Below are 15734 nucleotides of genomic sequence, written 5' to 3'. Positions count from 1 at the left end.
CAACCAATATGAAGCAAAAGATTTCTAACAATAATAATTTAATATTTTTTTTACATTATTTCCATTTTTACATAATTTTCTACATCATTAATTTTTCATTTATATTTTGTATTTGTATTTTGCTGTGTTAATAAAAATAATTATAGCACGGCTGAAAATTTTTTTTGAATTATGTCATAAATTTGCACGTAGAAAAAATCCTATTTGCCATCCCTGGTATAGATGCATGGAAATTTTACTGAATGTTTATATTTTCATTTTCTATATACCATAACATTTTGAAAATATTTTGACTCTTTTCGAGCTGTTTGTGGACAATTTCAAATTTTCATTTTTTTAGTTTTTTTTTCTATAACTATCAATAAAATTTTATTTTTTGGTCCAAAAATCGTGAAAATTTAATACAAGGCTCCTGGTATATTGTTCCAATAGCAGTTGAAAAAGATTAAAAATACATTTTCCTTATATATTTTTGAACTTACTCTTATATTGACTATTATTTTAAATTTGTATATGGAATTATAACATATTATGTAGGCAGTAGGTAAGTTATAAAAAAAAGAATAGTAGCTAGATTATATGCATATCTATATATAGGTATATATCTATTTTAAGCTAGAAATAAAGTATTGTTGTAGGAACTAAAATATAATATTGATAGCTGTGATATTTTTGTTGATTAAATATTGTTCAACAAACAATATATTGCACTTGTATTTGGATACATTTGATTGCATGTGCAAAATAAATAGTTGTCGTAACATAATTGAATATTTTGTATGTCACACCATTTTGTACCTATAACAGCATGTTTGTATTTATTCAAGTATTTTAATTTATACTGACAAATTTACTCTTCATTCACAACTAATAATTTTGTATTTAATACTAAAATTAGTATTTGTTGGTATACAATTCTCAGTCACCGTTCTAGTATTTGTTTTGTTAATATTACTCCATGAACTGATGATATGTACAGAATATCTTGTTAGTTTAAAATAATTTCTGTCTGTTATAGTTGCAAAACTTTTAGTTAATACACCAATAATGAAAATGCAGATGGAAAAAAGGTGGGTAAGTGGATGTCGCTCTGCTGTACAGTAGGTTACAAGTGGATCACTGTAATATAAAAATTCAGTGAAATTTTCAAGTATCTAAATTCGTTCATTTTTGAATTACAACAAAATAAGGAAATCGCTACATGAGAAATCGAGTGAATATTCAATGTTGTAAAAATTTGAATTTCAAACGCTCATAAAAATTTAATTTGACTTTCTTATAGACATTTTTTTTTTTTTTGATAAAGGTAGACAAACTTATGAGAAATCTTGTATTACATTTTAAAACCTTAGATTTGAAAAAAAAAAAATTTTATGAATTTTTAACTCAAAATAATTTGCGAATTGTCATGATTTTCCATATTTTGTCAATTTATGAACTTTGAATGCTTAGAAAAAAAAACTGTGACTAAGGATTTTTAATTTTTTTCATCTGCCTTTGAAACAATATACTAGGAGCCTTCTATTAAATTTTCAAGCTTTTTTAGCCAACAAATAAAATTTTATTTATATCTTTAGAAAAAAAACTAAAAAAAAATGGAAAATGAAAATGTCCCTAAACAGTTCAAAATAAATCAAAATATTTTGAAAATATTATAGTGAATAGAAAATGCAAATTTAAACAACCAGTGAAAATTTCAAGTATCTACCGTAGGGTCATTCGTTTTAAAGTTACACCATAAACCAAATTCAATTTTGTGAAAAATCAATTTTGTGTAAAAATTCCCGTTTTTCCTTAATTTTTCTTTTGTTTATCTTGTCGCTTGTGAAAACTATTGGGAAATTTTTACTTTTGACCCCCCTAAGTACCAACTAGATTCACTTTCCTATCAGAAAAGGTACTGTTGAAGAATATCGAAGCATTTTTACTGTTCTAAAAGGTGTCCTCAGACACAAAAATAAAAAAAAAACACACATCATTGTAAAATCAATACATTCATCGCTCCGCTCAGAATCTAATATATTTAATTTAATTAAATATTCACTACAGTTTGCGTATTAGATAGGTTACATAAAATGTATAAATTATTTAAATTTAATCTTATATTTTAAATATTCATATATGTATAAAAATATAATAATACTTAATAATATGCATGTAAAGAATTCGATTTTACCATTTTTACCTCCAAGGTTAGATTCATTGAAAACAATATGTCTTGTAATAGTTACGATAATAATACCTATATGTTAGTGTTATCGTAAAATAAATAGTCTAAATTATACCGTATTATGTTTGATTTCATTTAAAAAAAAAACTATCTAGAAGTTAGTGAATCTATTTTTTACGTGTATATTTGCATCTAGTTAATGTACAACACTGGTTGTAGTTATACAGTTTTATAGTAGGCAGTACAAAACGTATATCCGTGTTATCGTTACATATTATTAAATTATTATTTTTATTTTTTATGATGTCCTAGTTGCATTTCTTGATCTCAGAATAGTTTAGTTTACAATTTTAGACAATATGTATAATATAGGACCGCTGGTGATTCCACTTAGGTACTGATCAGCAATAAATTATTATTTTCACGATACGAACGTTTTGTATTCATAGGTAATATTATATTATAATGGTTAGGTCATTAGGTTTCCATGTGCGTTCCCGAATCTATGGTGTAATATATTTTTTTATCCCATAACCAAATCATTTTAAATGTAAGAAAATATAAATTAATACAACTACTTACAATAATTAGTTATAATTTGTATTTAGGTAGGCAACAATAGTTAATGCAATATATTATTTATATGAATAAATACACGTAAATGGAATATTTTATAAATTAATAGGTTATTATAATTCAATTTATTCTGTATTTGTATATTAAAACTGTAAAAGCGTAAGACCATGGTCCAAATAGTATTTATAGTCATGGTCAAACACTTTTAGAGTTTTACCACAGGAAAGATTTTTAATAGATTTATCTTCATTTTTCATGTCATTATTCTTATTTCATTTACTAATAATGATTTAATAATAATGATTTTTTGCAAATTTTGATTTTTTTTCTTCTTGTGTAAACTGTAATTTATTTTGCATATTTAATTAAATATACTTACCTACCTATATTTATTATTTTAAAATAATTACGTTTGTTATTTGTGATGAGTGACGATTTAAAAACGATGATTGATTTCCAAAATATTCACTGTTATTTGATTTATAAACATTTGATTTTATTTCATTTACTTAATACATTTTATTTTTAGTTGTAGTTAAGTAAGTTGAGTGGTAACATCAAACTCCTATTTCAACTTTGTGACAGACTCTTAGTACATATTTAGGAGCGTCAGTTAATATTCCTTTACTCTATATGGAAATCAAACACGGAAGATGTCCAGATGATTCTGTAAAAGCATCACAGCAGATAGTACCTACAATTAATACCTAAGTTGTTTTTTAATTTTTTACATCAAATCCGGTAATATAACTTGTAGTGTTCTATTAGTCGACTTAAATTGATCAATATATTACAGTGGTCATCAAACTTTTTGAACGTATGATAATATAAATATTAAATAGTTAATTAATAAAATGATCTATGCACTAGGACCTTATCTCAACATTTTTATCGTTTTTATAAATAATAAATATTTCTAATAATTTAAGTTTTTAAAAAATACCTACCTACACCATCAAACTAACAAGAATTTTTTCGAATAGACTTTGTTATATTTATATGTGGGCATGGAGCTGAATATAACTTACAAATTATTGTAGTCTGTAAGCTGTTAAATATTTAAAACACTCTCCTGTACAATTAACAATTGAGTACTAACAGTACTATGTTACTTACACCATAGTCATCAAGAAATGTTGTCTAATTTTGCCTAAACCATTGTATATCTGTATTTGAAAAAAATCTCCCACTAAAATTTGCTACCCCCGTGGCAATTTGCCTTCCTTCACCCACCCTAAATACGCCATTGGGTATAGGTAGTTAAAACAATCTTTGACGAGTTTTGGTCTAAAATAAGTTGAAATTATATGAAACCTTATAACATTTATAATATAATTTGTCATGACTTAAGAAACGTGTTGGAATTATAAACAAAACACCCTATATAATGTAGTGTATAAGTAATATATTCACACTGTAGTTCAGCAGACGCTGACTATACATATTTATAATACTACAGCAAATATGTCTTGTGTAGTGTAGCCGAGTATATATAGTTAGTCGTTGGTTTATATTACGCCTCGTAACACATCGTATCATTATACTTATTATTATATTATATATATCCGATCTTATTATTATTTACCTTTAACTTCTGTATATCTGTGTACTTCAACAAAATGTTTTTTCTGATATAGGTACACACTTTATAGTTTATACTATTTATATAGCAGAGGTCACCAAATGGTGGCCCACAGATAAGAAAAAATAAAGTAAAAACCGATAGTATTAAGTATAAGGTTATGGAGTTGAATTTTATCGTTTTAGATTCTGAGTGAAACGATTTTTTTTGTGTCTGTCATCACCTTTTAGGACAGTAAAAGTGCTTGGATTTTTTCAACAGTAACTTTTCTGATAGGAAAGTGAATCTAGTTGGTACTTTGGGTGGTCAAAAGTAAAAATTTCTCAGTAGTTTTCAAAAGCGACATGACAAACAAAAGAAAAATTAAGGATAAACGGGAATTTTTACGCAAAATCTGTTTTTAAAAAAATCGATTTTGGTTTTTGGTGTAACTCTAAAACAAATGGTGGTAGCTACATGAAATTTTGACTGAATGTTTATATTAGCATTTTCTATACACCATAACATTTTCCAAATATTTTGACTTATTTTGAGCTGTTTCCAGACATTTTCAGTTTCCATTTTTTTTAGTTTTTTTTTCTAAAAATATCAATAAAATTTTATTTGATGCGTAAAAAAGCTTGAAAATTTAATACAAGGCTCCTACTATAATGTTACAATGACATTTCAAAAATATAAAAATCCCTAGTCACAGTTTTTATTTATAAGCATTTAAAGTTCAAATACGAAAAAATCATGAAAATTAGCAAGTTATTTTGAGTTGAGAATTCATAAAAATTTTTCTTTTTCAATCTAAGATTTTAAAATGTAATACAAGATTATTCATAAGTGTATCTACCTTTATCAAAAAAAAAATGTTTACAAGAAAGTCAAATTAAATTTTGGTTTGAAATTCATATTTTTACAACATTTGATATCAAACTTGATTTCTCGTTTAACGATTTTCTTATTTTGTTGTAATTAAAAAACCTATTACTGTAGATACTTGAAAATGGCACTGAATGTTTATATTAGAATTTACTATACACGATAAAATTTTGAAAATAATTTGACTCTTTTTGAGCTGTTTACAGACATTGTCAGTTTTCAATATTTTTAAGTTTTTTTTTCTATAAATATCAATAAAATTTTACTTGTTAGGTAGAAAAGCGTGGAAATTGTATGCAAGGCTCCTGATATATTGTTACAATACCTAGCAGTTTAAAAATATCGAAAATACACAATTTTTTTTTATAAGCATTTAAAGTTCAAATTTTGACAAAATTTATCAAATTTAAAATGTAAGTAATAATTATTTTGTAGTTAAAAATTTATAAAATGTTCAACTTTTGTAGCTAAGGATTGAAAATTTAAAACAACTTAGTAATATCATAGGCTGACTGACCGTTTTCGCTCAGAATCGTTTTTCTTATACAATGATATTATATCATTAAATTCAAATTTAACACCATCCATTACAGTGACCCACTTGTAACCTACTGTACAGCAGAGCGACATCCACTTACCCACCTTTTTTTTCATTGGTTTTACCGACGTTAGCAATTTTAACGGCCCTTGAACAATTTCTAGATTGTGGCCCGTCAAAAATATTAATTGGTTACCCCTGGTATATAGTATATAAGTACCTACTAGATTTCTAGATTTGTACTAGAGTACAAACTGTCCACGTTCTGAAGTGTATACACTTTTACCTAGCCGTACAAAGTGAATGCGATTTGAAGTTTTAAAGCTCGACCGTACAAAGTGACCTAGAAAGCTAGAACTATGTATTTTTGTAACTAACTTTGTACCTAACTTTTGTATTTTTTTTTAATTTAGCGATCAACGTTTCGTTTGTTTTTTTTTTATTAATACAATAAATTTAAAAATATTAACAATAATTAAATATGTGGTTCTTTCTAAAGAAAAACTTAAATAGGTACCTACGTGTATTAAGTAACGATAAAGGTATTCAAATAACTTCTTCGACTTTACTACAAGTATTTTTAATTTAGTGATCACATCATGTATTAATTACGAATAAATTAGTAAGTAGATAATATAAATATTAATGGTAGGTACGTGGTTCATATATGTACCTAATAAATTTAATTCAAAAACATAATTTTCATCAGTGTTCGGAACGCTCACTAAAAAATTGAACTCGTTCACGTTCTTTTAAATAACAAACGCGTTGATTGGGTCGTTCATTTAATTTTTTTTTTATGAATTGTTAGTCTGCAGTCAATATAAAAATCAAAAACCCATAAGCATATATGACTCAAGTACTCAACCAAAAAATAAAAATAAATTTTAGACTTACCATGTACAATTTATAAATTATCTGAATTAATTTTTAATATCTGACACATCATTTGAGTTATATTTGATAAGGATTTATTAGTGATAAAATTAAGCGAATACTATGGTACGTATATTATGATAAACCGTCAAACTGATTAGGTATTTATTACAAATTCATGGAAATCATAATATTGTTGTTGTTGTATGTCTAGCCAAGGACACTGGAATTTCACGTATTTAATTTATATATTTTGCAATCAACTATTATAGGAATTATAATGGGAAAAATGAAAATAATATTATTATTATAATAAAATAAATTAATATATTTTATACATGGGTATAATATTTATTAAATAATAAATAAATTAAACGTCTTAAAAATCGATCAAATTCATTAAAAATATAAACGTCGTTCACGTTCTATTTGCAAAAAACGAGTGACGTTCACTTTCGTTCACTATATATGAACGTGAACGCGTGTCCGTGCTTTCATGAACGACGTTCTTTCCAAACACTGATTTTCATGTTTCATTGACAATGGAGTTTAATTCATAAACCAAATGATAGTATTAAACAAGAAATACAATTTTGTTCATTAATCATAGTAGGTATATTGAATAAATGTTTCATACATTTAAAAGATATTAAATTAAATTTTATTGTTATTGATTTTTTAATATTAATTATGTCCCTATCTAATCAGTGGTTGGAGCGCTACTATATGTAGTACATTGGTAATAATCTATTTGGAGTATTTGAATTAATGTGCTCCAAAAGTTCATTTGGATTGATAAATAAGAAATAACATTGTTGTTTATGTAAAATACAGAGTGATTTTTTTATCGTGAACCAGTTAATATCTCGGGAAGTATTAGGAATTTTATAATAATTTTTTTTTTAAACTTTCTATGTTTTACTATTTTACACTGTATTGCAATTTTGATAATTTTAACTTCCTCCCTTATTTGATAATACACTTTAAACTTTCGATTTTCAAATGGCAATACCTTTTTTCAATAACAATAATCTATAAACATACTGAAAAAAATAATTTTAACGTTTACAGAATTTAATTTGAGTAATCCGTTTGCGACTTATTATTGCTTAAATGTTCGTTCAATTTACTGCTACTGGGCAATTTAACAAAGCCAACAGTAAAAACCAGAAGTAAAAATGAAATTATATCTCAATTTAACAATACCCAAAAGTCATAACGATCATAATCGATATTAATTAATAAGTACAAAAGTCACGTGAATTAATTCTACAACTGTGGTATCAAGGAGGAAAACATTAAGATACATTAATATGCTGTGATAGTGACAGTAGTACACCACCACACACCTAGTACATCTAGTTTATTTTTTGTAGTTGGATCAATCAGCCAATCAGCTACTATAAACAACAAAGTGCCTAACAGTAGGACTTCTTCAGTTCTTATGATTTCCAAACATCTAGACGGACACCCGATCATCATGACCAGTATTTTATTGATTAAATTATTTTTATTCAGAATACAAATACATGTTATATAACAATAAACAAGCAATTTCAAAATATTAAATTGAAGTATATTTAAGAAATATGATTAAGATATATAAATAAGTATAATGTAAAATTACAAACTATAACTGACTTATTACTGTAGATACAAAAAAAATAAAACATTATAAAAGCTATGACTAAGACATGGATATAGATGTTATGAAATTATCTTACAAATAATTGTGAGTTTGAACAAAATTAAATATGAACTGACAAATGTGATAGGTATTTAATATTATAACTTACAAACACTGAAAAATTAATTAATAATAAAATTGCAAATCATGAATTGCTTTTTTGTACTTACATAATTACTAATAAAGGTTAAAATTACACTTTGTCAAACACTTGTGCATATTTATTTGACAATGAACTAATTTCAAAAATATTAATGGAATTCTAAATCAAAATCTTTAATATAAAATTATAATAAATTTATTAAGTTAGGAAATTAGGATATAATAAATTTAAAATAATTAATTACTAACTACAACAGAATTTAATATTTTATTATTTTAATTTTTAATTTTTTTATATATTACTTTAAGTTTTAAATTTTACAACAATAAGTAGTATGCAAATTTAGTAATAATTAAGTTGTATTAATAATCAATTAAACTCAAAGTTAAAAAAAAAAAAACTATAACAAAATGCATGCTTAAAAGAATTTGTTTTTATATAAGAATAATTTAAATTAACTAACTATAAATTAATAATTAGATTAAAATTTGAATACTAAAAAAGTAAACTAAAATAATTGAAACTATGATGAAGATTTGTACATAATATACTGAATTGAATTGAATGATTGCTTGGATCTGGCCTTATAAGTAATTTTTGAGAATTTTTGGAGTCATGATTTGAATATTTTAATTCAATTTACATTTAAGATGTAATAGCTTACAGATAATGAACAAAATTAAAAATTACTAGCTGCTAATAATTAAATATACATATATATATTATATATAATATATACGTATAGTACTCTAAGAGTTAGGTTAAAACCTACAGCTATCATCAGTACCAGTTTTAATTTCTTCTTCGATTGATCATCTTAAAAATGTCTCGGCCCAATGTTCATCAAATGACGAGAATAATTCAATTCATAAATGTATAAATACATTAAAAAAAAATTTTAGTAATTCACGAAAAATAGTTGAAAATGAAAATAAAATAAAAAGTCTAAAAGAAGCTAAAAAATTTGTTGATACAATGATAGAACAAATGCAATAACGTTTTAATGAAAAATCACTAGAAATAATTAAATTAAGTGCTTTATTTGAATCATTTGAATCTTTAATTACAATCACTGAAGAAAATGTATTGAAAATATGTTTATATTTTCCTAGTCTTGAACCAGCCGATGTTTGGATAGACTTGAATTCATTTAAGTATGTTGCAAATAGTTTGGTAGATGAAAACGTAAACAATCCATTGTTATATAATTATAAAGCAAATTTTGGGTATAAAAATTTGAAAAAACTTGCTGAATGTTTAATGTGTGTACCAGTTTCAACGGCCACTGCGGAGCGCTCTTTCAGTACAATGAATAGGATTATGAACAAAATAAGAAATAGAATGGGACAAGAAACTTTGCAATCCTGCATGAAAATTAGCACAGAAGGACCCTCAGAACTCGATGAAGATACTGTAAATGAGGTAATTGATTTGTATGCACGTCAAAAGCAGCGCCGGATTCGTTTAGTTTAATTTAATAAACATAATAAATATTAAAATGTATATGACTTAAGCTCATATTGGTGTATTATTAATAATATAGTATAATGTATATTTAATGTATGTATAGTAAATGTGTGTTAATTGTGTTATATTTTTTTTTCCATATAATTAATCAAAATTAGATTATTAATAATTTATGTATTCTTAGAAAAAAAATAATACCTTAATAACTTAAATTATTAAGTATCAATCTGATACCAATAAATTGAAATAATATTTTTACTTCTCTTAATTATTTACTTCTATACCCCCTTGAAAATTTACGATACCCCCCCGGGATAGAAGGTCTGAAATAAACACTGGTACTCTTAGAATTTAATTTTTCTATTTTACACAGTAAATGAATTTATCATAATTATAGATTTAACAAAAACTATAACAATAATGTATGCATATTTAGATGTCTGTAAATTGCCTTTTATATTAAAAATAATTTAAAAAAAAAGTATTTAATACTAACTTAAGTACATGGTTAAAATATATTGTAAGATCACGAATATCAAACAATAAATGACTTTTATGCAAGTAGAAAATAATTCTTTGTTTGGAATTTTTTTTAACATTATTACCTTTGGTTAATTTGATTTAAATCTAACCATCAGTTATTGTATAGTTTAAGTTGTTCATTATATAGAATTGCTTGTATTCCAAAATCTATCAAACCTTTTTAGAGTTGTAGTTAAATGTACTCCTTATCATAATAATTTATAAAATGAAAAATAGATGTTTAATTTCTAATATTATAATGAATAATATCCAATTTGGCTTCTTTTACAGTATTATCTCCCTGAGAGTTATCAGTATCTTCTTCTTGTTTAATATCTGCATATCCTTCAGTGGGGATATGGTCATTCCACATCATATATGTTTCGACAGTGCCTTCGTTGTTATCCTGTTGATTTATGTTTACGTACATAGGAGTTTCCGCTTGTAGATTATTTTCTTGAGTCATGGGTAGTTCTGGATCCATAACTTTAGTTGCAACCAGACAAAAATCTTCAGTTCCTCTTTCCTAAAAATAAATTAAAATAATTAGGACATGAAGATTTGACAAAATATTTAATTTTTCATTTACTGCATTTGAGGTTGATGGAGTTAAATGAATATGATCTTTTATAATATGATCAAGGCAATTAATTCGATTACCAAAGGATTCAGAACATATTTGACATCTATAGATATGTTTCTTCTGTTGTGGTGCCTAAATTAAATTAAGTATTTAATATAATTAAATAAATATAAATTAAGAAATCACATCAAAATTGTGTCTCGTATTATTAACTGCTTTTATAATAATAATAAATGAGTTTCATACCTAATAATTAATATTATTTTATTGAAAGAAATTCTTTTACAATTAAAAGTCAATAAATAAAAACATTAGTAATATAATATAAATTATTTTTAAATTATGATCTTATGGAACAACCAAATAGGATATTTATAGTGAAAATTTGTAGTTGTTACTGTTCTTGCACAGGAACATAATTCAATGGCATAAAATACAATTTAAGTTTATCGTAGTTAACTGAGCATTCACATATATGATTATGGAAAGTTGTGAAGTCTAAAAGTAGTAATAATAGAGTTTACAACTAAATTAAAATATGAACTGCAAAAATATTATTAACTAAATTTATATAGTCATAGCACATATATTTTTCTTTTTCTCACCGGGGTTAATACTTTAGTTGCTTGATTTAGAATAGGTTTTTCAGGCTCTTTTTCGTTCACATGAGAGTTCATGTGGAATCTAAAAGAAAAGTATAATTAATAACTTTAAAATAATATGAAAAAATGTACGTACCGAACATGATCTAGCACTTTTGATTGGAATATACATAAACCGCATTTGTATACTTTCGTTGATGGTTGTTGTTGTTGCTGCTGCTTTTGTTGTTGTTGTTTCGTTTTTTGTTCTTGTGTTTTGATCAATTCTGATGGAGTTTGGACCGGCATTACAACAGCAGCAGCAGGAGAAACTCCTATTGTCAGACCACTAGGTACTTTTTGCTGACCTTGTTCTACTTGTGTTGGTTGTTGTTGTTGTTGTTGTTGTTGTTGTTGTTGTTGTTGTTGTTGTTGTTGTTGTTGTTGTTGTTGCTGCTGCTGCTGTTGTTGTGTTTTTAACAATGTTAATGGAGTTTGGACCTGATTTTTTTGTCTTTCTTGTTCCTTTAAGTGTCCACTGACAATCTAAGTTAAAGATAAAAAGATATTTTTTTTTATAAAACAACTTAATATTATGTAGCTTATTTCTAATTAGGTTCTATCCTTACATCAACATCCTTAACAGCCTGATCAGGAAGCAATTTACCATATTTATTTTGTAAAAATGACAAAATTGCATTTTTGACATTCATCACATCAATTTCAGACTTATCCAAATAATTCAAAAGTGAGGTACATTTCTTACACATCTGATCAGCAGGGGTTACAATGACCACAACTTCATCTCCCAAAAGCTCAGCAATTTTTTGTGGGTATGGTATATCAGTATGTGGTGAATTGCTACACACCTGTGTACGTTCACCGTACAATTTTGCATCACAAATAAAACAGACACTCATCGTATCTAGAAAATAAACAATGTAATGTTCTAATTTTTAACTGATGATTAAATTAACAATAACTAATAGAATATTAAGAATACTATTAGAAATAAAATATACATTATACATTGTACCTTATAATAGTTACTAACCTACAATGTTCAATTGTACAATCTAAATCAATCATCATACTAAATAACAAACCAAAATGGTATAGCCTAGCTAGTAATAATTATATACCTACTTTAGTATAAGAAAAGTCGTGTTACAAATAGAAAATTTAAATCAGTCCCCAATTAATTGAAATCTAAATATGATGAAAATATTAATCCCAGATAGCATGCACCAAAAATATTCACAAGAAGACACGCAACTGGTGTTTCTGACCGTCTATTGAACCGTATGGGGAATCGGTATCAAAGCAATAATCTCACAAGTCACTTCTCCACAATGATAATAATGATAACGTTATTTGTGAGTAATTGGAAAACAAAGTTAAAAAATAGTTTATAATTTGATTTAGGTATCATAAAATTAAATAGTTTATAAATGTCACAGTATAGCTTGAGTATTTTTAACTGAATTTTAATGGGATTACACTTTGAGCATTTTCGACAACAAAATCTAAGGAACGTATTCATAGTCGATGCTTATAAGAATACCGCATACGTATTGCTTGAGCTATACTCATGACTCATATGAGGTTCATAAACGACACTTTGGGTTGATAAAAGAAAAAGTATTACTTAAATTATGGTCTGTCAACCTACTTTAAACATTGCTTTTAGTCATAACGACAAATTTTATTTTTAAATTATCAAAATTAGCCTAAGCAATACCTACTTATTCTTAAGCATCAACCATAAATACGGCTCTATTATCGTTATATATTATTACACAACGTGTAGGGTGCCCTTCAGCCTATTACGTAAAAAAATATGAATAAAATATGATCGACATAATTAATAAACAAAACAAATGATCGAATAATTACTTGCGATGAATGCCCAGTGAAAAATAAAAGTAGGCAGACGAAATGACGACTCGATGGTGAAGTCCGAGGGGAAAACGAACATCGATCGTACCCAAGACGCGAACGGTAAATAAAACAATTGACAAATAGAAAAATAAATTAAAGCGTTGAAACAAAACACGACCGAATAGCATATGATCGATGAACCGGAGTTGTTGTTACTTTGTTGTTTGTGGTATTTGTCTACAACGCGAATTGGTGGAATAATGGCGTCCGGTCGTTAATAGTATACCGTGGTACCGAGTTGGTAACTACGTCCCGACCGATGAACGGCGACGCGTTCGCTACTACTACAGGTTGTTTTGTACTACGGATTTCATTGGAACAAAATACTAGGATCGGCGTGTGGTCAACGGCCAACGGTCGAACGCGGGAACTCACAAAGATACAAACGCCGACGACGGGACGCATCAATTTATCATGACTGCAACCACAGTTAAAAGTTAAAAAAGGTGGGCAAGTGGGTGTCGCTCTGCTCTACAGTAGGTTACAAGTGAGTCGCTGTAATGGATAGTGTTAAATTTGAATTCAATGATATAATATCATTGTAGGTATAAGATAAAAAGATCCGAGCGAAGTCGGTCAGTTGGCCTATGATATTATATTACTAAGTATATTTATGATATTATTGTAAATAAAATAATTTAATTACCTATTTACGTGGAACCTTGATTTAAATTTTCAATCCTTATATAAAAAAATTGAACATTTTATAAATTTTTAACTACAAAATATTTATTAAAACTTAAATTTCATAAATTTTGTCAAAATTCAAACTAAAAATGCTTATAAAAAAAAATTGTTCTTATGTATTTTTAATATTACTATTGTACTATTGTAATAATATAACAAGAGCCTTGTATTACATTTTTACGTTTTTTTACCTAACAAATAAAGTTTTATTGACATTTATAGAAAAAGAAAACAAAAAAAATTAGAAACTGAAAACCTAAACGGCTCAAAATATTTTGAAAATGTTATGGTGAATAGAAAATTCTAATGTAAATATTCAGTCAAATATTAGGTACTATTTAATACTAGGTTCGGCATCAAGTCTGTTGCGGTATTTTGTTTTTGTTGGTCCATAGGTGGTGATGAACACGTATAAGCAGTGGTTGCAAATAGTAAAAATGCCAACACGGCCTTTCGTGACAATTGAGGATATTCATCTTTTGAAATGCACCAACATTTAACACAGAGATCGATTTAAAATTTAAAAAAAAAGTACTTGAGTTTCGACAAACACTGAAGTGATTTCTGTGGAACCCTGGGGTTCCGCCGAACACAGTTTAAGAAACGCCGGCCTAGATAATAATCTTACTTTTAGATTTTATAAGAGGTCAATTCTCTCTAATTTTTAAACTAATGGAGCTACACGTGTTCCACTGAGCGTAAAATTTGGTATATTACGCATTTGTAAGACGGATACAACACATTCGGGTATCACGTCCTCTTAATAGAACTGAATATATTGGTCTAGCAAGTTCATTGAACAATGTGAGTAATATATAATTGTGTTTAATAACACAAGTAGATTAAACCGAACATATTTTGCATAGTATTATATTTTATAATATATTTATATTTTCCAACATCATAAATAAATACATTATTAAGCCTTAAGTAATTTAGATCATATTATATTCCCCTGATAACTCATTCTTAAGCTCCAAGTCCTTTTCCTGATCAGTTATCGATATTTTAAGACTCAACTCAGCTTCTTTCCATATATAACATTTTTTTTTAATCTTATTGTAATATTATTAAAATTTCAAGTATTTTACGTTATAAATATTTATTTTAAATAATAATTTATACGGAGCTTATATCTATTACATACATTGACTGAAGAAAATAAATTATTTTAAATAATATAACATAATATCTGTCTTTTGTTTCAACATTCTTAATATTTTTGGTTTTATAGTGGTAGATCGTCCAATATACTCTTATCGTCCGTTTGAGATTTAACATTTATCAAACAATCACGCCTTATTTTACTGTAATAGTATTTATGATATGAGTTTCAATTTTTTCATTTTTTAGCAAACTTTCAATATTATCCAGATATGAAATATTCTAAAACAAAAAAATTTTTATTTTTATTTTTATTTTTATTTTTTTATATTGTAAATGTTTACATACTTTTTTAATCATTGTTTTATTCTTATTTGATTTTACAGCTCTTTTGTTTTTTTATACGTGTGTTCTGTTTTTTCACTGGTTTAACCTAGTCATTTATCCTCT

General features: G+C 26.3%; 1 protein-coding gene across 1 annotated transcript; it reads right to left on the bottom strand.

Annotated features, from left to right (window-relative positions):
• Window positions 1–10250: 10250 nt before the first annotated feature.
• Window positions 10251–13568, bottom strand: LOC132936648 (nuclear transcription factor Y subunit beta-like). Its single transcript, XM_061003402.1, has 6 exons — window positions 13449–13568; window positions 12182–12477; window positions 11710–12098; window positions 11577–11655; window positions 10978–11103; window positions 10251–10914 (listed from the first exon to the last, which is right to left on the bottom strand). Exons 1-6 carry the CDS (start codon window positions 13528–13530, stop codon window positions 10630–10632), a joined length of 1257 nt encoding a protein of 418 aa, XP_060859385.1. The 5' UTR covers window positions 13531–13568; the 3' UTR covers window positions 10251–10629.
• Between the last annotated feature and the right edge of the window lie 2166 nt (window positions 13569–15734).

The sequence above is a fragment of the Metopolophium dirhodum genome, chromosome 1 (assembly GCF_019925205.1).
Source record: "Metopolophium dirhodum isolate CAU chromosome 1, ASM1992520v1, whole genome shotgun sequence".
Classification (NCBI taxonomy): Eukaryota; Metazoa; Arthropoda; class Insecta; order Hemiptera; family Aphididae; genus Metopolophium; species Metopolophium dirhodum.
The sequence above is the reverse complement of the archived record's forward strand: the minus strand, read 5'-3'. Positions and strand labels throughout refer to the sequence as shown.

Bases quoted from the DNA above. Each gene is read 5' to 3' on its own strand.
- LOC132936648 (XM_061003402.1), bottom strand. From the start codon at position 13,530: ATGTTCGTTTTCCCCTCGGACTTCACCATCGAGTCGTCATTTCGTCTG. The intron at 12,099-12,181 runs GTAAGGATAGAA...TCTTTAACTTAG, and splicing joins AGGCTGTTAAGGATGTTGAT to ATTGTCAGTGGACACTTAAA. The intron at 10,915-10,977 runs GTAAATGAAAAA...ATTTATTTTTAG, and splicing joins CTCCATCAACCTCAAATGCA to GAAAGAGGAACTGAAGATTT.